This window comes from Polypterus senegalus, chromosome 17, assembly GCF_016835505.1.
Source record: "Polypterus senegalus isolate Bchr_013 chromosome 17, ASM1683550v1, whole genome shotgun sequence".
NCBI lineage: Eukaryota > Metazoa > Chordata > Cladistia > Polypteriformes > Polypteridae > Polypterus > Polypterus senegalus.
The window spans coordinates 49,269,012-49,296,403 of NC_053170.1; the positions used below are offsets into that span (position 1 = coordinate 49,269,012).

At 38.2% G+C, this 27,392-nt stretch overlaps 1 protein-coding gene across 1 annotated transcript in view; it reads left to right on the forward strand.

The window, feature by feature from the left end:
• The window catches only part of clic4 (chloride intracellular channel 4), a 125,319-nt gene extending 98,381 nt beyond the window's left edge, over nucleotides 1–26,938 (forward strand). The window contains exons 4-6 of the mRNA XM_039740903.1: nucleotides 598–704; nucleotides 18,584–18,765; nucleotides 24,774–26,938. Coding sequence (XP_039596837.1) covers nucleotides 598–704; nucleotides 18,584–18,765; nucleotides 24,774–24,938 — 454 coding nt within the window. The 3' untranslated portion in view covers nucleotides 24,939–26,938. The remainder of the gene's footprint in view (nucleotides 1–597; nucleotides 705–18,583; nucleotides 18,766–24,773) is intronic.
• Nucleotides 26,939–27,392: the final 454 nt, after the last annotated feature.

The following is a 27,392-nucleotide window of genomic DNA, read 5'->3' on the forward strand; positions in this document are numbered from 1 at the left end:
TGTTATCTCCACCTCACTTCACATGTTAGGATACCATCTAATGACCACAAAACACCTTCTTGTTGTGGATCCTGATTTTTACATTTAGTTGTACTGTGAAAGCTATTAGTTAAATAAGCTCTTGTATGTATAAGCATCAAGGAATTCTATCAAAATATTTTTAACAGCTATGTTAAAGAAGAACAGTTCAAATTATCAAATGGAATGCCACCAAAAATCTACTCAACTACTATTATGGTTAGGCTTTCTTAACTTTAAATATGTAGAATTGATGAAGTCCATGAAAAATGCTTAGTTGCAGTTAAATAGAGAACTGAGGAAGCCTCTTTAGTTCAGTTTGTAATGTACCGCAAAAAGACATGATGCTAAAGGTGACTCTCTGTACCTTTCAGATGTGATCAGCAGGCATTTGTTTTTAATACATATTTGTAAATGGGAGGTTTAGATTCTTATCTGTTTTTGCCTTTAATAGCCAGACATCACTAAGGAGCACAAATGCCACAAACCAAACATCACATTCCAGATTATGCAAAGGCACAGTTGAATGAGCAGAACTTTGACTCCACAAAGTGATCATTTCTTTAATGTGTTTTTTAGGTACATGAAGCTTGCTGCCAAGCATCCGGAATCCAATACAGCTGGAATGGACATTTTTGCCAAGTTCTCTGCCTTTATTAAGAACTCTAAACCAGATGCAAACGAAGGTATTGTAAAAATATTGAACCTGATTTCTGTTTAATATCATGTGCCAAAGAAATAAAACAACACTTATTAATCTACATTACAGTACTATGTTAAAATAGTTTTTTCATTTCCAAGCTAACAAGGACATACTCAAACATTCTTCTGTTTCATTTCAAAGCTCTGTTTTGTTTTAAGGCCTTCTTGAACCAAGATAATATTTGTGAATCATGATTAGCTCATTTTCCCTTTAGATTTGACCTCATACTTGAAGTCAGATCTTCAGCCCATCCGAAACACCGGGCATTGTGAAAACAGTAGCCTGCTTCTCTTCATCTTGTTATGTCTGCAAATCATTTGCTTCAAATTGTAAGCGTTGTTTTGATTTTGTTTTGAGATATTTTTAGCTGTTATTTTGCTCTTTTGCTCTACGTGTCAGAAGAGATGCAAGACTCAACTGTCCACAATTGGTCTCTAGTCACAAGCTCCTGCATTTCGGTTTTACCTTTGTAGAGGAGCTTTTATTTTGTTCCAAGCTGGTCTTTGGTGCCTACAGGGTGCAAGAAATCATTTTTCTTCTTTAGATATTTTGCATACTGTCAGATCTAACAAACACTAGCTTACTCTAGTGCTGTGAATGACTGTCTTTGTTGATAATAATCTGTATTTGGCTGCATTAACATTTCGCGGATGCTCCAGCTTTTATGGGTGCAGTCATAGGGGTCATCACATCATCTCTGTAGCCCACTTTGCTTTGAATTGTAGTATGTAGTTTGAACTGTTTGTGTGCATCTGTATTATAATCAATGTAAATGCAGTGTGTAAATGGCAGTATTGAAATATGACTCTTTTCTAGACCGTGAATAGAATGCGTAAAGTAATAGGATTCAAAGGAGAACATGGCTGTGGGAACTTTGCCTGAGTGAGCTCTCCTTGGCTGATCTGCATTCCTGGAAGTGAGGACAGCTACAGCCTTGTTCATAAGTGAGAGGGTTTCAGTAATGGTAGTCAATCAGCAACTATAGCTCCACAACTTTGAGATTAGTGCCAAAAGAAAATTGATTTTGGCTATGTCAAGAGTTTCAACAGAATAACGATTTTGTTTAGGATGACATCTGTTGAGCTCCAGGGAACAATGTCCAAATAAGTTTAATGGATGAAACTGTCTTGAATCCCATTTGGCATTTTTGACTGACATGGGTCAATGGAATCAGGAAACTTCTGCTTGTCTTTGGGATCTTGTTGATATTGTTTGTCTCAGTTACACCTACAATTATTTAAGCTGGCAGTGGTTTCATATTTCACTGAAACATTGCAAGACAAGGTTACTGGACTTTGTTGTATCATGTTTATCTTCTATGTGGTATAGAGTGTCATATGTAGATATTTCCTTGATTGTTGTGTTCACTTTAAATGTTACATTTTTTGTATTTGTTTATCAAAATTTAATTTGTGGGTATTTAGTAGAAGGTAAAACATACTGAGTTATCCAGTAAATGCTTTTGGGAAGCATTGAGTCACAAACTCAACTTCAAGTCCTTCTTAGTCCATTACAGCATTGAACATATAGGGCACACTCACACTCATTTTGGCCAATTTAGAGTCCCCAGTTAATCTGACATCTTCAGGCTGTTGGAGGAAGTAGGAGTACCCAGAGGAAAATCACAGAATGAATGTCAAATCTCTATATAGATCGTGACTGTTTGCGGAGATATCTAGGAACATTTGGTATTAGGAGATTTCAACTTAAATGCAGTGAGGATAATAATAAGCTTTGATCTGCAGTTAAAGTTAGAATTGGTGACTGTCTATGAAAATTAGAATGCGTAAAAATGTAGGTACCTTTGTCTTGCAGTGTTAATGTCAGAATCCTGGGAGTGGTAGCTTTGAGAGAGTCCACACAATATCTCTTGCAGCAACTATGTATACAGGTATATATAGGTATATATATTTCTTGCAGCCTGGGCTGTGTAAGATTTATACCAGAATGCTGGAAAGAGAAGAGAAGAAACAGCTCATGATCCGATAAATACCACATTATCTCTGAAACATGGTTGGGGCAGTGTTATGACATGATCATGCATGGCTGGGAACGGAAGTCAGTCATTGGTGTTTATTGATGATATGACTGCTGGCAGAAGTTGCAGGATGAATTCTGAAGTGTACAGGGCTATACTATCTGCTTAGATTCAGCCATAACTTGTAAAACTGATAGGACAACAATTCATAGCACAGACTGACAATGAACCAAAACATACTGTGAAAGCAAACCAAATGCCAAAGAAGTGAAATATTCTTCAATGACCAAATCAATCAACTGACCTTGACCCAATTGGACATGCTTTTCACTTTCTGAAAACAAGACTGATAATGGCAGAAATTCCAACAAACAAGCGGCGCGTGAAGACAGCTGCAGTATAGGCCTGGCAAAGTATCACTAGGGAGGATACACAGCACTTGGAGATGGCCATGTGTTCCAGACTTCAGGCAGTCATTGACTCTAAAGGATTTTCAACCAAATATTGAAAATGATCACTATATTTATGACTACTAGGGGGCTCTGCCCCCGCTCGCTTAGTTCGCCAACCCCCATGCGGGCGCTATGTACTAGCCACTTCATGGATCTGCCGCTCCCACATGGGAAAGCAAATGTGCAATTTAAACAGATAGTTATTTTCATGGGAATTGTTACATATGCGTAATAGAACTGACTATTTTACATTACAAAGAGTAATTAACCATAGTAAAAAAATAGTAAAACATAATAAATTGAAAGAAAGTTATGTTTCATATTGCGTTGGAGGTATTCATTGTGTTATACATTTTCGTTCTGTTTGGCTTTGAAATTAACACGCAAATACTTTTTAAACTTATACTTTTACTGTAAAATTTCAGTAAAAACAATTTTTTGAGTTAACTTTTCATCAATATTGCATTGAATTTTGATTCCATGCTCGGACTTGCATCGTGACAATGCAATGTATAATGTATAATATCGTTTCTTTCTCTCTAATAAATAAACCAACTTTTTTTAATGTTTGTACCTGTGATTTGTTAATTGTCATAGCAAAAGCTATTCTCACGGGAAACTGTAAACGTTTTAATACGAATGCATATCAAGATCTCTTTTGGTGTCTAATGTAATCTGCTGAAAATGTACTACATTACCTTTCTTGTCTTCTGTTAAAATTTTACATGTCAGAATTGTTCAACCAATTTTGAATACAACTAATCTTGTATTGGATAGCCCATCACTCAGACATAAATTACGCAATAACATTACGATGCATCCTTCTTTCAACAGTAATTCGGCCGGTGGAAGACTGGACAGTGTTAACGGTTGTAGATATTCTAGGGGATATTTTAAGTTGATGTCTTCATCTTAAAACACCATTACCACCAACTGTTTCAGCATAGTCTATTGATACGCATTTAACCAATTTGCATCATTTCTCGGTGCTAGGATTACCCGTATACTCATTTCTTCTGTTGATAACCCTTCAGGATGAAATTCTTCAATAAGATTTGGACATAATAAGTCTTCTTTTATTGGGAACTTAAAGTGAGGAAAACATTACATTTTTATAAGAGCTGAGAGCACAGAAACTGTGTCTGACAAAAGCATTCACACAAATGAGAGGTGAGAGGACCATGGGCGTGGTTGAAAATGGTTGAGAGGAGGGCGGGACTTGAAAAATCTCTTGGCAATAGTCTCGTCTCAAGATTTTCTTTTATAATAGGGAGATGTTTTTAAAATCTATGTATTAAAACAACTGCCTTTTCTAAACAGCTCATACAATATTTTTGTTAAACCCCTTGAATTAAAGCTGAAAGTCTATACATGTGTGTTTGTGTGTGGGTCTGCTTTAGTAAACCTACAGTTACTAATGCACATCATCTTCATTCTTCTGTATTAGAGTCCCATTAGGAAGAATGGGTGTAGATGTGTTTGTTATTACAGCATAAACACCCAAGTAAAGCAGACCTTCAGTATTGTTACTAGTAGAGATGCCAAGATGGCATGTAGCATGTAATGCAATCCTTCATCAGAAGAAAAACCCAGAATTATTTAGCTCCTCCAGCATTGCTCATGCATCTCTATCCCACAAGTGAATTGAAATTCTAATTGCTTTTGTGCAGTCAAGAAGGCTGCAACACACTCTTCTGAGTTTTATGTTTGTAAGCAACAGCTCTAATCTGTTGGCAGCTTCATTTGTAACCGTGGATGTTCTAATGTAAGCAAAGGAGATTAAATGGCATTTTCTTGATAAAATGCCTTCAGTTGTTTTTTATAGAATATATTTTTTTTGTGAAGTATAAAATGGAATTGCTTTATGCCAGTAATTATTGCGCAGCAGTAGGGTTGATAAAAAGTTCTGGCAGCTACTCCTTCTGGGATGAAGAAACACATGGAAAGTTTAGGAAGAAGCTGCCAAACCAATGTCTCGCACAAAGTGAATATCAAGAATGCAAAGTCGTCTCAAAATGCTTCTGATGCAGCTCTGAACAGATATCATTCTCAAAAATTAAGTCTCATGGTTTTATAAATTTCCATATGGTCAAAGTGTCTTTGTTGGGCCTACGTAGTAAGGCAACTAAGAAGGCTTGTTAAATGCCTGTTTCAGACTTTATTCTTTCTTGCTATTTGAACTTTTGCCTTTTATCTTTCTGAAGAGACACTGATACTTAAAATGCAACAGTTGTGCTATTGTAGCAGTCAAAGTGTGTAAGAGGAGATGCTCAGCTATACTGGCACATGAATATTTAACATCAGTATCAAAAGCCTCTTCTTTTTTTTAGGTTGTCAAAGAGATACATGCTATACATCCTGGAGTGGAATGTCTTGTGTCAGCATTTATATAATATACTGTGTTTAAATAAGGTCTTTAAAAACCTTACGGTGCAGTATATACAGTATGTATACTTCCTATAAAAAGTATTAATTTCCTTAGTATTTGCTTTTTATTGTTATGCAATGTTGAATCACTGTGGATTTTAATTGGCTTTTTAGACAATGTTCACCAGAAAATATCAAACTGAAAACAAATGTCTACAAATTGATCTAAATTAATTACAAATAGAAAACAAAAAGAAAAATGATCACATAAGTATTCATCCTATTTACTGTAAGTCAGTATTTAGTAGATGCACCTTTGACAATGTGACGGATGGCCGGGGCCCATGCCTGGCCGGGACGCCCCTTCACCACATCTGATGGCAGCCTCCCTGGGTTGCAGCCGTGCCTTGGACTTCCCCAGGGATTCATGGGGGTTGGAGTTCCGTACAGCTCTGTGGGGTTCTGCAGGCGCCGCCAGGGGGTGCTGCAGCAGGAACTGCTGGCCCCTTTTGGGCACTGGTTTCGCCTTACCCAGAAGTGCAGGCGGATGTTGCCAATCAAGCACCTGGAGCACTTCCGGATACCCAATAAAAGGGAGCCAGCGACCACCACTCGACGGCCAGAGTTGATTGGAGGAGGACAAGGTTGCTTGGAAGGAGTGGTGGTGCCAAGGAGGAAGAGAGAGTGTGGTGCATTAGTGGTGTGCATGTGCTTGGGTCCGTGTAATGCTTGTGGGTCACAGGGAAGACGTATGCCCACAGGGGAAGAAAATAAAAAGTATTTGTTTATTTGACACATGCCTCCCGTGTCCAATCTTACAACAGCCGTGTCAGTCTTGAATCTCTGTGCACAGGTCTCTTTCAGGTTTGCACATCTGAATGCTGTAATTTTTCCCTATTCTTTAAAAAACTGCTCAACCTCAGTTCTCAGTTGTATTGAGATCTGAACTCTGACTCTCTGCTCCAGGACATTAACATCATTGTTTTTAAGCCACTTCTGTATAGCCCAAGGCACAGGTTTCTTAGAGACTGCATCAGTTTTTCTCTTAGTATTCCCCATATTTTAATGCATTCATTTTATTCTCTAAACTCAAAAGCTTTTAAGAGACTACTGCAGAGAAATATCCCCACAGCATGATATGGCCACCACCTTGCTTCACAGTGGAGATGGTGTGTTTTTGTTAATGTGCAGTGCTCAAATGTGGCCTTTAGTCTGATGGCCACAAAGCTTGATTGTACTCTCATTAGACCATAGAACCTTCTTCCAGCTGACTTCAGAGTCTCACATGGACCTTCTAGAAAACTACCATGTACATTTTTTTAACAGTGAGTTTTCTTTCCCATAAAGCTGCGACTGGTGAAGCACCTGGCTAAGAGCTGTTACACTGTGATCAAAAATAGGTAACAGATAGAAAAAGGTTTGGGGATGGCCATCCCGTATACTGAAAAAATCAAAAGAGAAATCAACCACGTCTTTGCAAGGTGGAGTTCAAAGCTGAACTGATGTAACAGAATGAGTATGGGCTATAAATATGGTGGGTGGTAGGAGGAAGAGATCAAGTCAGGGAGGCCGGAACAGGAACTGATGTGGCAGATGGATGGGTTCTGTGTAATGGAAGTAACGTCATCTGGGAGTGGACCAGTGCTGATGTCACTGAGAGGCATGAACTTCAGCTGGTCTGCAGAGCGACAAGAGGAGAAAAGATCAGAAGAGAGCGCCAACCTCTGGTCTGGCTGACGAATAACACTATTTGAGCCTGTATGTAAACTATACCACATGTGTGATAATCTTATCCAGTGCAGCTTGTGACTCCTTCAGAGTTATCGTAGGTCTTTTGGTGGGCTTTCTCATTAGTTTGCTTCTTGTATGATCTCTCAGTTTTGTGTCTGGCCTGCCCTTGATCGATTTACAGCTATACCATACTCTTTTTCCATTTTTAATGATGGATTTAACTGGACTCCAAAGAATATTCATTGACTTGTATATTTTATTCTCTCCACCACCTGACTTGTGATTTCCAATCATGGAGTTCCATGGAGTTAGGTTAGGCCACCATACCGACTCACCACAAGCTGGACCTTCCAGATAAAGGTGCCTTTATACTATAGTCAGTTACATCCCCTTGACTACAAACTGGGGATCTCCATTGAACTAATTATGTGGCTTTTAATACCAACTGGGGCGAATACTTGCAATCAATTATTTTGTCAGCTATATTTGTAATTAATTTAGATAACTTTACAGATAACAATCTTAATTTTTTCATTTAATGCGTCTTTGTCTGTTGATCAGTGTGAAAAAAGCCAGATTAAATCTACCGTGATTCAGTGTTGTGTAACAGTAAAATTAGAAATCCTCCAAGGAGCTGAATTTTTTTATAGACACTGTATACCTTGTGGCAATGCCATTAGCATGTTTCATTTGAGCATGTAGTTTGTTGATCCCTAAAGGCATTCATGATGGCATATACCAATCAGCCACAATATTAAAACCAATAACACATTAAGTATCTTGTTACATTGGTACCCATCAGGGGGTGGGATATGTTAGGCAGCAAGTGAACAGTTAGTTTTTGAAGGTGATGTATCGGAAGCAGGGATCTGAAAGACTTTGGGAAGGGCCAAACTGTGAAGGCTAGATGACTGGATCAGACCATCTTCAAAACAGTAAATTTAAACAGACGGGTACAACATTGAACAGAAGATCTCCTGAAAACATTCAAGCTGTAAGGACATCAATTTTGCAGTCTCCTAGATGTTTAGCACTCAAACATGCTTCTGCCTTAGGCATTTTCAACACATCTTTGAGGAGGATTTTGTATAAGGACCTTCATTTCCATCCATACAAATTGATGGTAGTGCAGGAAGTCACTGAGAGAGACTGGGAGAGCCATAGAGAGTTGTGCGTAAACATTCTCTAAACTGTTCGTCAAGATGCCATCGTCATGTGCAGCAGTGAGGCATATTTCCATTCAAATGGTTGTGTAAATAAGCAAAGCTTTTGCTATTGGGCTGAAACCAACTCTCGTGAACTTCATTGGAAACCCCTGCACAGTGAGCGTGTTACAGTTAGGTGCACTGTTGCAGAATTTGACATTGTAGGCCCCAACTGGAAGAGATGGATGTGGTGGATGCCTGGTTCCAACAGGATGGAGCAACAACTCATTTGGCACGAAGATCCATGCAAGTTTTGTGGGAGATGTTTCCAGAGAAGTTGATCCCCCTGCACTGCGATGTCGGGTGGCCTTCATGTTTGCCTGATCTCACTCCATGTGATTTCTTCTTGTGGAGCTATCTCAAGTTGAAGGTATACACACGCAGACATCAAAACCTTGAAGCCCTCAAGGCCGCTTTTCGCTATGAAATCGCTGTTATTCCCCATGAAACTGGCTGAACAAGTCATGCAAGCATTTTGAAATTGTCTCGAAGAGTTGTATCGCTAGTGATGGCCACCACCTTGAAGACATCATTTTTAAAGCACAGTGAAAAAAATCTATTTTGTATACTCTTTCTTGTGTCGTGATGAAATTTATTTTATCTTGTAGCATTTTTGTAAAATTAATATTTGAAATGTGGGACTTCTGTTTGGCTCACCCTGTATTATGGAAAAAGAAGTGCTTATCTCATGCATTACTCCCCCAAATTTTATCTTTTTACATTACAGTTCTTGAAGGCCCTTTGAGCAGTCTTGCAGTGTTCCTAGACATTGATTTAAGCTTTGAACACTACATCTCCGCCATAATCAAAACATTATTTTTTAAACTATGAATCACTGCTTGTGTCTGCCACTATAGTACCTGTCTGTCTTAGATGTTACTGTGGTGATTGCTCATTTAGTTTTGTGGCATTCTGTTAAGTGTGTCTTTAAGACTGCTTTGGGCCTAATGTTTAAATCTGTTTTTAAAGCACTGTTAATATAATAATTTACTGTTTTATCTATTTTATAAAAATACTACCCTGTTTTATTGTCCTTTTCAACTACCCTGACAATGGACTCCCCATTTAAAGACCCCCAAAAATGATTGAAAGGTTGACCTTAAGAATGAAACAAACAGGCAGGCCCAGGGAATGCTGCAACTCCCAAATCAATATTGAAGTAATTTCAAATTTGATATAAAGAAATTAAGTCTTCCTTTTGGTTTTGATGTTTTACTTGTTTTAAGCATTTTAAGTAGAGAAATACATTAATACATATGCAGCACTTTGATTCTGACATAGTTAAGACAAGAATTGTTCCCATTCTGGCATTTTGTCAGAAACAATAGAGTTGCATTCAGGGAATTAACTGCTGATTGTTACAGTATTTTTGCTTGGCTGCATAAACATATAAGTTAAAGCAGGAGATCTAATGTTGGCAGCAACACATTCATCATAATTAAACAGAGTTGCCTGCTCCGAAGGGGTGAAGACTTTTAGTATTGGGGACCAAGTGTCAAAGGCGATCCTAATGTTCTAGTTGTTTATTTAGCAATGTGGATACCATAAAAGCTGACCCAAAACAGTAAAGGCAGTCTCCAGCTCATATTTTGAGGAAGCATTTGCTTCCCCACCCTACATGATGGCAAGTCTTTCTCCAAATTTAAAGCTGTGTATCTTTGTGGTTCAGCAAGTCGGTAGTTATTACTGTCATCCTTACTGACTTTACATACAGCTATAGGGCTTAATAGTAAGTTTCTAAAATGGAATTCTCTCTTCCAGAATCAAAGATTTTAAAATATAGCTGAGAACATCTTAATTATATACTCAATTCATATGAGAGCATCACACAATGCCTGAATTATGGTTATGGCACGTAATGAGTCTTGTCTGCATAGGTTTCCCACACTGAGTCATAGTGGCACTAAACTGAGTCTAGAGCTGCACAAAGTAGTAAAGCTGCTATAGAAACTCCAGCAATCTCTGCAGAGGCAGAGGGTCATCAAGGGTGTCCACTCAAGGGTGTCCACTCAAGGGTGACTCACTCTACTAGTTCCAAAAGAGTGCCACTAATGGGTTTACTTTTAGGCAGTTCAAACCTTTGACAGTTTTGACCTAGCATGCAGCCCTGCATCCTGGAGTTTTCCTGGCATCACAGGTACCATACCTGGCATGCTGTTCTGTGTTCGGGGTTGTCTGTGTGCACATAGCAGAAATACTGAGAGAAAAAGTTTTGCAGTATGTAAGAGTCGGGCTTGAATTGACCAAGCCTGGGTTTGAAAATAAGACTATAGAATTGTGAAGCAGATGCAAAAACCACTGCACTACTGTTGTGTAAATAAAAATTATTAAGCAGTTACTATAGGGGTAATCATGGGACCTTTGGCAGCAATCGGATGTGTTCTGAAGTAGCTCCATGAGGAACATTTTCTCAGTCTCTGCATCTGGGATCCTTGATATAAAGATATATTGAGATACTGCTTATCACTTTGGGTGGAATGACTTCATCTGGGCCAAGTAGATCCCCCTCTGAGATCTCTAGTATGGCAAGAAATCTGTCCATGTGGAGGTGGAAAGACCCTTAACATGACAATATATCTAATATTAACGTACCATTCACGAATGTGAAACATTTTGTGTTAGAGCAGGTGCAGTTATTTAGGACTTGGTTCCATTGTGAATTAACCAGTGTTTAAAGATAAGAAATAAAAGACCTCACTGGAGTTATGGTTGCCTGTGAAAACTATTGGTCCCCATGGCAAACAGATTTGAGCATTGGTTGCAGCCTGGAGCACAAATCTTACAGAATTACAATTCAGAACTAGTAGAAATAACATGAACATTTTCAGAGTAAAGTAGTGTGTAGCTAATGGGGATGTTAATAGATATCTAAAGAAGTTACATATTCGTTACCAACCTAACTTTGCTTCTCTGCCATAGAATATATACCTCATATCCTCAAGCTATACCTCCAGAAGGTCTCTGATTCTGAAATTACTTATCCATACTGATTATGAAACTGTTCTTCATGACACGCACAGAACTCCCAGTTTGTCTTATGATAACCAGCCAATTTTACTTCTCTCAGATTTCAGCCTGACTGCAGTTCAGTTGAGGAGGACTGTGGCCCTCATGTTGTAAGGAGCATGCACAATTTTATTTTATTGTGCATTTATAGACATTAATTCTGTGATAACTAATAACAAGTTATGAAAACATATCCTGACAACTACCACTCTACCTCTTTGATGTCTACTTTTTTACAGTTTCTTTGACTCAGACTCCTTTTCTCCTTTGGCATGCTTTCGAGAAGATAACTGTTTGTAGCAGTTGAAAGACAGCTTGGTGCATGGTGTTGTTACAGTATGTACTATTTATACTGCTGTTATTATTTGTTATTATCTGTTGCCTAAGCTGTGTTGTTGTAATGATTAGACTAGAAAGAATCAAATGTACAAAAGTCTGTGTGATGCAAATAAGGAAATATCCTGGAATGGGAGGGATAGATAGAATTTATGATGCCATTTCCTTCTTGCGATAGAAAAAACCTTTGCTAGAATGAGAGTGGGACTTGAGGACTGAGATGTGCCTAAATAGGATAGGCACGCAGTAGGGAGTCGGCTTATCTTATTGGTTTGGGATGTACATCAAAGAAGATAAAAACAGTGTTAACAAAGGAACTGTCTCTCTGTCTTTTTTCATCTTGAGAAGACCAACTCTCTTTCAGCAGCCATAATGACACAGTCAGGCTACTTGGCCCTTTGCAGATGATGAGCTAAGTAAGAAGAGAATTGAATATAACTGCAAGTCTATATGCTTCCTGAAACTGCACATCTAACAGGTTGTATGGTTTTGCAAAGACATACTGTATTTGCTTTTATATAGCACTAGTTATGATAAAGCTTAACATTTTTAATACATACATAAATGGGCACCTTTCTCCTTCCTGTTCTTTTACTTTGTCTAATTTCCTGCTGTTATACATGTAAAAGGAAGGGGAGCTGCTGGACTACAGTAGCGATAACAGTGTGTTAAGAATACGGGATTTGAGACATTTTGTTTTGGTCTACATAATGAGGTGTATAAAAGGGAGAATGGGGTCACCCTAAGATGCTAGCACTACAAAATAATTTAGTATTCCAAATAATGACAAATTGTGCTGATTCTTTTTTGTCTTTTTCTTTGCTGTTTGTGGCCATTAATGACTACTCATGGATGCTGTCTCTCTTATACGCATGAGGGCCCGCTGTTACGCTTGACAAGTCAGTAGAAAAGAATTAGACCACTTTGATTTTGTTGTAGAGTCACTGGAGGCATCCCACTATTTGCATGAGGTCGTGTGCATGTGCTGCAACTGTCCACTGTGATTTTCTTAATATTATTTAAATGAAGAGTACCTTTGGAAAAGTGGCATGGCATGATTCCGGCTTCACGCTGTGCTTTGGTAGGATCTGTTTTGTGTATTGTGCCTTTCTGGATTCCTTGGTCCATCTCCAGCTGTGAATCTTCTGATGACCACCTTTTGGGGCAGGATTGGGACACAGTAGAGTGGGTGTGGGTGTGGGACTGGGCTGTGGACATTTTATTTGGTCTAAATTGTTTGATTATGGTTTGTTCTGGTCACTTCATCACAGTAAACGTTTGTCCACAAAAAATTTTGCTTTTTTACAAACATTTTTTACTGAACACACTGAAGTAACATGCAGTTTAACTGAAGTTTATCTTTATTAAAATATATATTACATAATTGAGAAGGGGCTGATTGTTCCACTGGATCCATTTTATTTTGAGTATTGTTTTTTGGTAGTATGTTTTATTACATATTGCTTTTTTTTATATATACATATACTTTTGGTGACACTTGTTAGGTATATTGCTTCCTACATTTTCATTTTCCACTAAAGGGCTGGCTCACTTTCACTCAGATTCATATTGGACTGTTGAAAAAAAAATATGCTCGTAGTTATCTGTTAATGACAAATCAACCAGAGCTCCAGAATCAGCTTCCCCTGGGGCACCAAAGGAAATCTTAACTGCTACGGGTCAAAGGAAATCCCAGAGTTAAGGGTCAAAGGGTTCAACTTTTAATGATTATTATCCACAACAATGCCAGGGCTCTCTGCCTTTTGCTCACAGATGGCAAACTAACTCATTTAGTCCTAGAAGACATGAGTAACTCTCAGTATTAATACCGAATGTTTAAAAGGTAACAGCAACACAAATTCTATGTATGCGTTTGCAGTGTTAGGTCAGATGCTGCTGATGCCCTTTCAGGGTCCTTTTCACCCTGCTGGTCACAAACAAAATGACTCCTCGTTGATTTTGGTTGCTAGGCAACTCCTTATCAAGAATCACATTCATTCAGCACTGTGCCTTTTGTCCAGTTTCTTTTGGATGCTAATGTCCTTGAGCCATAACCACTCTTGTTTTTGATATCTTGTCATGCTGAAATGTAGAATTCTGCTATTGTATAGCTGTAAGCTGTGGAGATAGAAAGTGTTTGGTGAAGTGAAGACATTTTGTAAAAACAAACGAGTAGCCAGCTGTGGTTTTGGTGTACAGGTAAAGAAACAATCTGTTCATTTAGTAGTACAGTAGTTAACGTAAATGTCAAATCTTTTATTTTGGCTGTTTTTATAGGTTTTATTATAATGTTAATGGGTGGGTTGTATTTTTAGATGGAGCCAAATGATAAGTAACAATCTGTCCATCTTCAGGCCCACTTATACTAATCACTTTCACACTGGAAATATAACCTGCTTAGTCTTATTCTGGGGCTAAAGCATATCCAGGTAGTCTCATGTGCAATGCAGGAGTCGGCAATGGATGAAGTGCCATTCCATCACATATTCACACACACGCAAACACTTGGGGCCAAATTAAGCACCGCTAACTACCTGACACAAACATGTTTGTGAGGCAGAGGACCTGGAGAAATTCCCAATCCCACACAGCCAGTGACAAGGGACGGTGTTCAAACCTGAAATGTTGAAAATATGTGGAAGCTGTGCTAACCACTGTGCCACCTATCAGACTGCCGATGGGAGGTTTGGAGCATAAGCACATGCCGCAGACATTTCTTGTATACACACATGAATTCTCCTTCAATGATTTAAATCCCCGCTATGTACTGTATAGTATTCTTACTCCCTCATTTCCTGTTCTGAAAGAACATCGCTACTTAACTGCTGTGTTGTTTGCTTTACTTCTTCGTTTACCTTGTCTTTCTTTCAAAGTGTTGGTGGACATTAATAAAGTCCTTGGAAGTCTGCTCCCCTTGTGCCTTTGCACCTGACTGACACAACCAGAGACCCCTACTTCTATAAAAAATCTTGTGACTTCATAGTGAGGGGTATGTGAAATATAGTAAACCACGTAGTAAAGCCAAATGTTGAGATTTAGTAAGGGTAGAAAGGGCAATCAATGCCTTGAAAGCAAACCAGTGAGTCATGCTGGAGCTTCTGCCCTCAGAAGAGGATGAGCCACAGGCCTTCATTTAGTGCTGTTCATTTATAGATCTAATATGTTTTTTATTTTCAGGATGTGTATATATGTAACTAAGGGAGTATCTGTTTTGCTCTTATTTTGTTTCTGTATATTGGGGTATGTTCAAAGTTGTGGTAGCTACTCAAAGAAAGTAATCCATTACAAATTACTGATTCTCTCAGATTCTAATGAGATGTCTTTACTCATTACATCCTGAAGAGGTAATCACATTAATAATTGCTTTACTCTCCAAAACCATGTAAACATATACCAGTTGAAAAGTTCAGGAATGGCACCCAAATGTCCTTTCAGTATTTTAATGATGAAGAAATAACCAATCACTGTAATTGTGAATTTAGTAGTTAAACAAGTACACAACATGACTTACTTTAGCACTGTGCCATTTTAAATATATATAAACTGACAAGTAGGGACAGTTAGTTCACAAAGAATTCTCAATAAAAAAATAAATCAATCTTAATAATTACAAATGAAATGAGCATAAAAACTATAACACTTCCAAACATGGAGTTAGTAAATGGTAAGATAATTATTAGTGTAGAAGCCAGGTGCCCAGGCCCCAGGAGCACAGTGGCCCACGATGTTTCTGATGCCTAGGTATGTTTCTGTTTTGTTATCTAAACGGGGGCTCTAGTGCACTGCTTTGCCTTTGGTGCTGGTAAGACGACCCTGAAGCCAGCAGACGAGGTCACTTATGAGAGCTACTGTGCCTCAATGGTTATACTACTAGTGAATATCCCTGCGTCTCACACGTTTGCTCTTGGAATTTCTTTGATGCTATAGGATCTCTGTTCTGTCTTTTTAAATTAAAAAAATGTACCATCTATTTGGTGTCTTGCACATGTAGAACGGATGCCTAGAAGATTTCTTTGTTGCATACACATTCAGTACATACAATTTATGCTATATTCATTCATATAGTGATAAAATGTTTAAATCGTATGGTACAATAAAGGACTACAGTTATTAAGTACTGATCTATCCAGTTATCATCTAAGGAAACACTTGCAGTCATATTTTTGCATGAAAGATTTTCAAGAGCAAGTACAATACTGGGGGCCATATATAATGTTAAAAAAATTATACCTGTACCATGCATTAAGGCGGGTTTTATCTATTCAGTCTGACTCAAAAGTAGCAGGAAGATTCCTTTGTTGACAAGCACATTGCAAACAGTCTACTGGAGAAAGTGAGCCGCCTTTTCATATGATAGCATTTATGCTTCAGTGGTCACATGTATTCAGAGCCACAAACCTGCACATGGCAAAAACAAAAAAACTTACAGAAAGCTCTTTTCCGAAGATTCTAAACATCATAAGATCACATATTTTCCCAGATCATATGCACTGCAAAATAGGAAGAAAATTATTTTGCTTGTTGTTGTGTTAGGCAAAGTATGAAATTTATTTAAATGTTTTTAGTTTTTACTGCCATCTAGTGGCCACGTGGATGTAATTCACATTGCATATATTGGATTAATTGTAACATCTTTTAAGATAAGTTCTAGCAGATCAGTCAGCTTAACCCACATACCATGAGACAAAAAGCCCCATTTAGAACTCCAACCCATGTTGTAACTAACTGTAATTCACTGTAAATGCAGACCCGACTAAGGTGTTAAGTGTAAAACTAGATTTAACCAGTGATTTAACAGTCTTCATAAATAACCAAGGCTCTGCATTTTAACATTGATGCTCACCAATGTTTCTCAAGTCATGTTTGGCAGGTCTTCACACTTTTTGCCGGCAGTAATTCCTGTCTGATTTCCTATAAACAAAGTGACTTTTCAGTTTTATGTTCACCTTAGCAAGTCAGTATTACAAATTTAACAGACTTCTGCCCAGCTAAGTGTTTATATTAAGATTATATCCCATGTAGCTAAAACACAGGCTAAAGTTGAAGATGGAGTGCTTTTGATTTTCTGAAGCTGGTCTTCTTGATGTTACAATCCCTTCCTATTAATTTTTGGTGAATGTTCATTTAGTTTTGTGACTCCAATTGGAACTTTCCAGGAACTTTCTGAATTGATCAATCTAGTTCATCCTTTGGACCTGCATTTCACAGCAACACTTTTTGTGATGTACACTCTGCCTTTTTTAATGTGATACATGCCATTTTTAATTTAAACATCTGCATAGTGTTTTCTGGTTTCTCTTGTGGACCACCAGGGAGGCACCAGCCTCCCCAACCCCGACACAGACAGACGTGGGACACAAGCGTAAAGCACACACTTTTATTCTTTCTTTGTTTTTTCCATGGGAAACGCTTTCCCCCGTTTCCCACTTGTACAGCACAGCAAACATAGTTCAACCCCAAACCTCTTTCTTTCTTTCTTTCTTTCTTTCTTTCTTTCTTTCTTTCTTTCTTTCTTTCTTTCTTTGTCCTCATCCAACAGCTCTGGTTCCCAGATTAGTGGCTGCTGGCTCTTTTTATAAGGCACCCTGAAGTGCTCCAGGTGCTGCAACCCAGGGCTCAGCAGTAGCTGCAGCACCCACTGGTTGTGCACACAGACCCCAACAGTGCTGCACCCAAATCCAACTCCCATGGAACCCTACGGGAGTCCAAGGCACCGCTGCAATCTAGGGGGAGGGTGGCTGTCACTAGATACGCTCCCTTCCCATCTCCCTCCAGCAGAGAGGCGTCCTGGCTCCACACTCTCTTTTTTTGGTATTCTGAATTATGAAATCTTTATTCATTTTTTCCAGGTCTCCATTCTTGTCTGTACATATAATGTAATTCTAATTTAATTTATTGCAATATAAAGTATTTTGTTGGGGTATATACAACAAATGGGAGCGGCACGGTGGATGGCGCTGCTGCCTCGCAGTTAGGAGACCCGGGTTCACTTCCCAGGTCCTCCCCGCGTGGAGTTTGCATGTTCTCCCCGTGTCTGCGTGGGTTTCCTCCCACAGTCCAAAGACATGTGGATTGGTGATTGTAAATTGGGCTTGGTGTGTGGGTGTGTTTGTGTGTGTCCTGCGATGGGTTGGCACCCTGCCCAGAATTGGTTCCTGTGTTGGCTGGGATTGGCTCCAGCAGACTCCCGTGACCCTGTGTTCAGATTCAGCGGGTTGGAAAATGGATGGATGGATGTACAACAGATGGCATTATATATGAGACTGTTGAATGAGACGTTGGACCATAATCTGCAGGGTTATTAGTTCAGCCCCTACCACTGATTTACTGTTGGTTAGCTTTTGGAAAACACTTCACCTGTCAGTGCTTCACTTCAGAGGACATGTAGTCCCCACATAGCAGCTCTTTGGTCTTGACTTTTAGATCCACAGAGCAGAGACTCATTAATGCAGACTTCAACTCCATGCTGAATTTCACACAGTAACAGCAAACATTTTTCCTTTGGCAGATGTTTCAAATACTACTGGTATATCTTGTTGTTAGACAGTAGTAATCTTAAGAACTAAATGATTAAGGGAAGTCTGGAAATATTCAGACTATAAGGAGAATGATCAATTACAAAAATAAACAGCTCCACAATGTAATTATAAAAGTTTAATTTTTTCTGTACACCTCTCGGGTTTTTATTTCTGGATTTATTTTATCTGGAAGTCTAGGACGTTCAGGTGGCATCAATATTGTGAAAGCTCAATACTGACTGATAATTTTCTGGTTTCTTGTTAAACAGCACTGGAGCGAGGATTACTAAAGACACTCCAAAAGCTTGATGAGTACTTGAGCTCTCCACTTCCAGATGAGATTGATGAAAACAGCATGGAGGATGTGAAATACTCAAACAGGAAATTCCTTGATGGCGATGAGATGACATTAGCTGACTGCAATTTACTGCCAAAACTCCACATTGTAAAGGTAGGTATGATAAAGATGTAATCACAGAAAATATGTTGAGTAGACACATCAGAATTAAATGTTGCAGTGTAATAAGGAAGCATATGTAAGAAATGTGTAGTTGAGGGGTCCCTTTTTACACTTTTTCATAAAGTGAAGAAGCATAATGTGGATCACATTTCCTATGAGGGCGGCACAGTGGTAGTGCTGCTGCCTCATGGTAAGGAGACCAGGGTTCATGTCCTAAGTCCTCCCCATGTGGAGTCTGCATGTTCTTCCAGTGTCTATGTGGGTTTGCTTTGTTTATCTCCCACTATCTGAAGACATGCAGGTTACGTGGACTGGCAACACTAAATTGGCCCTAGTTTGTAGTTTGTGTGTGTGTGTCACCTTATGATGGACCAGCACCATGTCCAGGGTTTGTTCCTATCTTGCGCCCTATGCTAGCAGGTTAGACAATGGCACAACCTGGCATTTCCTATGGACATATGGTCAACTTTACAATACCAACAACAGGCAATGAATACAACTCCTTACATAAAATAATATGTACAAGAAACATTTATATACTTTTTATAAGTTCCTAATAGATAGATAGATAGATAGATAGATAGATAGATAGATAGATAGATAGATAGATAGATAGATAGATAGATAGATAGATAGATAATACTTTATTTAACTCCAAGGGGAAATTAAAACTTTACACAGACCCAAGAAAATGCGAACATTATAACAAACTACAAACCCCCCACCCAACCCCAGCCCCTACCACACAAGAACCCCTGGCTTGAATAATAATAGAGCTGCCATCATCAGACTTGTAGGTAGGTGTAAGGTGCAGTCAGATCTGCCCAGTTGTTCCACAGGTTTATATTTAAAGGAATTAAAAGTTTGACAGAGCAGGACGATCTTGATGTGTCCACAAATGGAACATGCTGATAGTAATCTGTTCCTTCCAAAGTTCCGGTGATTGAAGTCACCAGCATTGTACGGTTAGAATGATTCATTATTACAGAATCCATTTAACAGTTGGTTAGGTGGGTGGGTGTGCTATCCTACTAACATTAACATTTTTTATATATTCATAACTGTTATTTCTATAGCACATTTACTACTATTTGCTGAAGTCTTATAAGTCAGTTTGTTTGGTGTTTTCATACTGATATTAGAAATCAAGTCGTCTGTGGAGTACCTTTATTTTAAATGGTTTTAGATCATTTAGTGAATAACAATTGTGTGTTCAAATTTATGAATTTTGTGCTTTAGAATAGCATAATGATCAAACTTAGAAATACGTCCTGAAGCATTATTTTACCTTTCATTGAGTGATCGTAATAGAAGTATTACATAACACCAACAACAATAATAAAGTCTCTCTATTACATTAAAAGTTTTCCATCGTATCTACATCGTGTTGTGTCCTCGCTGCTCGGCCAATCATTACTCCTACTGCGCACAACCTCTCTCTGTACCACCCCGTGACTATCAGTGCTGCTGACACGCCCCTCAACACAGTCGGTTATAAAGGCATGGCAGAAGTGCAAATTATCTATTCAAGATTCAGATTGCGATAGCAAAAGAGCAGCAAGAGCCAACAACGAATGTCAAAAAAAGAAAAAGGAAAAAAAAAGACCTGCATATAATAAAAATCAAGAACAAAAAGAACTGCCCAATCAATTAACAAGAGAAAAATATCCCAAACAATATGCAAACAGAAATGCAAAAAAGCAATGTTTATAGAATGTAATTAGAGGATAAAGTAATTCCGAATACTGTTCCTTTAATGTAATTTAATTTTTTATTACATTTTACTTTTTTATATCTACTTTTTTATTTTTTACTACGTCTTATTAATCATTGGTATTTAAAATAGTTGTAGTAAACTACTCAAGCAACTGATTTTCTATCTGTAATAACTAAGGATCTAACCTTCTTCCTCCCGCACCCCGGATACTCATCTATATATTATCTCTTTAAATACAATCACTTTCTCTAATTTAGTAGCCCCCATGGCCTTCAAGTGGCTCAGCCCAGGGGTTGGCGAGTAAAGCGAGCAGGTGTCACAGCCCCCTAGTATAATATAATAAATGATCTATTATTATATAATAGTAGTTTAGGTATTATTGATTTTAGTAATGTCAATATGATACATTGTGAGGACCAGGGCAGTGCAAACATTGACCATCATAGGTTACATGCATGAAAAAATGAATTGTAAGACTAGATTCATACTTGAGGACTGAAGGACCTTCACACTGTATATAAGGAGAATATTAAAGAGGTAAGAAGATTTAGGCTGAGTGAACATTTTCAGTCAACTGCTTAATGAGTCTCTGGTGTATTGAGAAGGTTGGCATTGAATGAACCCATTTGCAGAGCCGGATGAAGGACAAGTAACATAGACAAGAATTCTGCGTGCTTGAGTTCTCACCTTTACAGGTAACTGGTTAAATCTTGAGGGTGATTTTCACATGGGCAGCAAGTCAGCTTAGTGAGGTTTCAAGACTGTAACAGACTTGTGTTTGGCTAATACTGTATCCATGTAGATCACTGAAGAGGGGAAGAGAATTATCCAGCATAGAGAGGAAGAGCAAGGGACACAATATTTCAGCCACTTAAATGAGCAGGAAAGGTCAGAGATGTAAGAATACTCCAGGTTGTTACAAGAATGCTGACAGAAAATGAAGGAAAATTTTTTTTAGAAATCAAGGAACAGAGTGTTAGGTTTCTTGAGTTATACATGATCTTTTAATTGCATATCCTTTCATGACATTTGCAAGTTATTAAGCACTGGTGAAACAGGAAGTAAGCTTGTTTACAGCAGACAGGCACGCAAGGGTGATCTTCTTGTAGAGCTGAGTGACAGAAATGTACACACTAAAAGTCGAGGCTTGTTTGTGAACCATTTATTACAAGTGGCACCTAGTAGATGCTGAAAAGAAACAGGCCAAGGCAGGACTTTGAAGGACACAATAGGTTCCAGGTATGAGGCAGTACGAGTAAATGTCAATGAAAACCATCTTTCTGTTGCCTGAGATATAAAATCAAGAAGGGCACAAGACTCATAAATACAGTAGAATGATTTTAAAATACCCTTTTACATCACCTATCTCACCGGGCATCACATACAACAGGACACTGAAACCAGTAGAGGTTTGGTAATTGTCACAGAGCACCATGTGTTGAAAGAGAGACGATTATATTGTCAGCGAGAAGATTTTATTGAAAGTCAGTATCTTTGGTTGCAGTTTCCAATCAGAAATGTTAATATCCTATAGTTTTGTCATCATTTTGGTTTTAGTAATTAAAAATTAGATGGAGACTTTAGTATGTCCTGTGAGTGATTAGATGGAGACTTTAGTATGTCCTGTGAGTGAGGCTGTTATCACTTTGTTATTCCAACAGAAGAAAGATAAGTTTCTTGATCAACATCAGAAAATACTAAATATAACATTTTCAAGAATCTAAACTCGGTTTAAACAAAAAACTTTTCTAACTGATTCTATGAAGTAGCAACCAATGATGGATACTTCAACAGCTACAATATAAGGATGTTCTTCAGTTTCCCAGAGGTGGGGCAACATTTCAAAAACAAGACAAGGAATAAATTAAGAGGAGACTCCCTTAGAGTAAAGCTGTACTGAACTAACAGAGTTGGAAAATACCGTACCCTGAGGAGGAACAAAAGAAAGAATAAGTGAAAGGAGAGGTAGAATTAGAAACTAAATCATGGATTTCTGACAATCTATGATACTACTGCAGTGATGGCAGTAGTGTGTGACCACACATGTTCATGTTAGAAAGTCCCTTTTCAATAATGTGAATGTACTGATTATCACTCTTAGTGCCATTAAACATAACCACCTGCCATCATGTGCTATAGTGCCCTAGGACAGAGTTCCAGGTGTTCATCAAGTATGCCTTTTGCCAGAGGGCCTTTGAGGAGTCCTTTCTGAAAGTCCTTCTGTGGACCTAACAGTCTTGTAACTTTGTCCCAAACGGTAAATGAATCATCACTGAAGCTTGGTTTGCACCACTGTGCTCCAAAATAACACATTTCTCATTAAGCAGGTTTTTTCAGAAGTTTGGTGAGAAGTCAGTGGGAGGCATCACATTGTGACTTGGGCGTGCAGGTTAACATCACAAAAATGACGGTTAACGGTCTGCTGTGACTCAGTGCGTGGCATGGCTTTGTGTGATTTTAGCTTTGTACTTTGCATTCACTGATCTAGTGTAGGTGTTGATCTTCTTGTGTGATCACTTCCAGGTCTGTCAGTGTCTCCAAACAGTCACCCTCTTAGGTAGGCCAGCCACCGTGATAAATGCCAGTAGATAGACATGCTATTCTTATACAGTCCAACCGCCCTCAAACATCCAACGGCTATCAGTGCAAGTGCAGCTCACTTGAGGAATAAATTGTGTAGGAAAAATGAATAGAAATCATTACCAAACTTTGAAAGAGGATTTGTTTTCTCATAAATTCAGACCAATCCCTCCATCGCAAAGAATGCCATAACTTTTGCACCTGTGTTGTGGTAAGCCTTTGATCACTTATTATATAAGGTTTGGGTTTATATACATCGTATAGAAAGTATACCAGAAAAGATGGCTGCTATTTCACTAAATAAAATATTAACTTTAAAATTCTTAGGATATATTTTCATATTCATATATGTTAAAGTTTGCTTGGTTTTCCAATGTGTGGGTGTGAATGCGTGTGAACATGAGTGACCCATGATGTGCACTGGTGCTCAGTCTTGCCTCGTGTCTGATATTGCAAGGATTGGCTCTGGACCCCTACGACCCTATATTGGATTAAACAATTAAACAGGTCCATCCCACCAGTCTGTGAGTCACCCTGACAGAAGCAAACCAATTTGATTTTGCCTTAAATCGTAGGGACGGGATTGTTGAGTTGAGTTCTCACTCAGATGTACAGTACATATAAAGAAATAAGAAACACAGGTGTTTTAGACCTGTCGAACAGAAGAGAAGCTCGTCTGTCTGATGTTGCATGTTTTACTTACCATGACAGGATAGAAGAACGAATAAAAAGGGCTGAGATTGCAGCTGGACTTGCCGTGCCTGAAAAGTCTTTGCACAAGCACCAGCTCCCATCAGGCAGCATTTTAATGACTGCCAGCAAAAGGGGGCGAGCTCATTATACGTACTTTGAAAATATGAAACTGCTGAAAAGTTGTTACTCAGTCAGCTAATTTGACATATCCCACAATACCTAGTTGTGTAATGTATGTTTAGACGAGGAAAGGATATATAACTCTGTGGAAAGTTGTTACACAGTCATCTAATTTGACAAACCCAGCAATAGCTAGTTGTGTAATATGGTAGGTTTAAGTGACGAGTTCAGCAACTGTATTTGTCAAGCTTGACATCCCCTCCAACAAAGTCATGTAATGTGTCAACAGCTTAAGCAAGCTATGTTCCTTTTTTTTGTTATATGCTTTAATATAATATTTAATCGAAACCAGGAGTGACAAACTGTCAGGTTCATATTTATCTTATTACTGTGGCAAAGAAATTAGAAATCTGGTGATTTACTCAACTCCATTTCTGCTGTGGACCAGTTTACACTGTAAAGTTAATTTTGAATGCGTTTCAGAATTTGCCAGTGCAGCCTTTCCTGGGTGTACTTATGGTGCATAAGTAGCAGTCCACAGTAGTCCTCATCTGCATATTATTGGAGATGGAAATATACTCGACAGTGCAGACGCATCCATAGAGGTCCACAGGCATCCATCTAATTAATGGCTTCCCATGCTTTTCTCAGTGAATCCAGAAAGGCTGTGTAGTAGCCCTAAATAACTGTGCAGAATTACAGACAGACAGACAGACAGACAGACAGACAGACAGACAGACAGATAGATAGACAGATAGACAGATAGATAGATAGATAGATAGATTTTTTTATTTGTTATTTTTTTACAGAAGCACAATAAATATCATAACAGCAAATATTTTAATAAAACAAAGTGAAAGTGTCTTTCATATCTTATTTGGTTTTGCAGATTGTAACCAAGAAATATCGTGGCTTTGAAATTCCTAAGGACATGGAAGGTATTTGGAAATATCTGGGCAATGCGTATGCCCGTGAAGAATTCACCAACACCTGCCCCAGCGACAAGGAGATTGAAATTGCCTATGCGGATGTAGCCAAGAGGTTAACCAAGTAGCCACCAGCGTACTCTACAGACACAAAACCATTTGGCAGCAGAACTGTTAACTGAACACACGTTTTATTTACAGCATTTGCCTTTTTCATTTAGAAACAATATATATATATATATATATAAATGTGTGTGTGTGTGTGTATGTATTGCATGATTTCTTTGTTTTGCCATTAACTGAATTGAAGTGACAGAAAAGTTTCTTTTAAGGTTAATGATTTGCATACTAAAGGGAGTCTCGTGTTCAGCCATGCAGTCATGCAAGTCCTATCACAGGTCAGACCAGTTTAGGGTTTGGTGTGCACATTTGGTGCTTACGAATGAGTGAGGTGTCATGACACGGTTTTAAATCATTTAAATTACTGGTTTAGCGAGGCAAAAACATGAAAAAATCACAAGCAATTTAATAGCAATGACAGATAGAAATGAGAAGGTGATGAGCAGCAAGAAGAAATCAAACTGAAGGCAGAAGTCTAAGAGTGTGTGTGCTGAAGGTGGCCTGGGAAATGAAGAGCAGGTGCTACACTAAGGCAAGGCGGAGACAGCTTACTTTATTTGTGGACTGCAGAATGTATACAGCTTTGGTTAGTTCGGGCAAAATATGTTAAGTGACAGCTTAGTTTTGTTTCTTTTTAAGCTTTTTGTTATACTAGTTTTTAAACTGGGTTAAGCCTTTTTTATAACACAGAAAGCTAGAAGCCCACATCACTGTGCATTAACAAAGAAAGGGTTAAACGAAGCTTCATTTTTGGGAGAATGTCAGTGTCTCTGGAGAGGAGTTCATTTTTCAAGAGCTGCATGTGACCCTGACTGGGATGGTGTAGCCCTTTGGTCAGTGCCTTCTTCTTGCTATCAATGACTGCTCTTCTGTCAGCGACCTAGTAGACACTTTTTGTATTTAGGTGATGCTGACAAATGTTTTTATAATCTTGGTGGCTACAAATAAAGCATTTAGTCATCTCATAAACCAAAATATACATTATTTACACAAAGCTTTATTGCAAAACCATATAGAAACTGATGTTAGTAAATGTAAGCTATACGTTAGTAAATGTAAGCTATACTTTTAATGCAGAGAAGGTCAGTTTATTAAACAACAGCAAATAGCCTGTCATGCAAGAAGCCAAGCCTTGCATTTATTCGCCAAAGAAGTGACACGTTTAAGTGGCTGATATTGCTCCATCTAGAACTATAAAATCACATATCTTTTAGCATCCATAAAAAAATCCTGTTGTACTTTATCCTGCAAGAATCGTTACGATAAAATAAAGGTGTTTATACAAGTTTTATATCTTTTGAAGTCGTTAGACGACAGTGATTTGTCAGCTAATTTCATCATATCGGTTATTTTAACTCTTTAGATTTGCAAATTCCTAAACTTTCAATTTTAAGAATTTTTATTTTTATAATTTTTTTGTCATTTTAATTGTTTAATATTTGTACTGTATTAATTAATGCATCTTAAGAGGAACTGTAAATAAAATGTATGACCTTAAGTGTTGTTTTCCAACAAACCACCGTAGCTCTCCGAAACATTCTGGAGACCCCTCGACAGTGTTTAGTGTCGCGTTAAGCTTACTTTTGTGCAGTTTGACATCTGACACGTTCATGTGGTCACTAAGCTAGAACAGAAATTGTAATCAAAGCGTTCTACATATCCGAAAACTGAGCTTCATTGCAATTTGATCCTTGCTTCTCAAATCAGTTCTCTAAATTCAGTGCACATGCAACACAAATTTCCAGGCTTAGTTATCGATTGTGTGTGTGCACTGATTTTTTAAACAGTGTGTGGAATTTAAGAAATGTGTTCCTTGGATTAATTTTTCCCAGCACTTTTTCATTTGGATTTAATTTGTGAATGTTTCCACAGTATAAAGCTGGGATATGAGATGTAACTATTTGGCAATATACAAGTGAGATTGTCTCATTTATGTAGATGAAATGCACTGTTTTTGTTTTTTTTATCTTTCCCTGTTTCAATAAAATCAAAGAAGCCTTACACTATACATCTTGCATGTACTAGTTTTTCTTTAAATGTGTATGGTCAAAAACTAAAAAATATATCTGAAGAAAATGCTTACTGCTACATCCCAGATATCGATTTTTGTGCCAATTAAAATAAATTGGTTGAGCAGTGATAATCACATTCATTTTTCCAAGGAGAGCAAGTGAGTTCATCTTTATTCCAGCAAATAGATTATATCTCTTTTTCAGTACATGTAGATTATTCTTATAGCCATGATGGGGAAACCAGTTATGTGAAAATCTGTATATACAGTATATGAAATGCTAAGGGTTGTGTCTGTCTGTCATATGACTACTCGCAAACGACTGGGGTTAGGACCTTGATCTTAATCGAAAGTATATGCTGTGGTACCGCTGCCCCGGGAGAACAAATAAGCCCAGGGCTGCTGCACGATCAGAATAACGCTAGAGAAAAGCAGCTCCTTATTCACATCT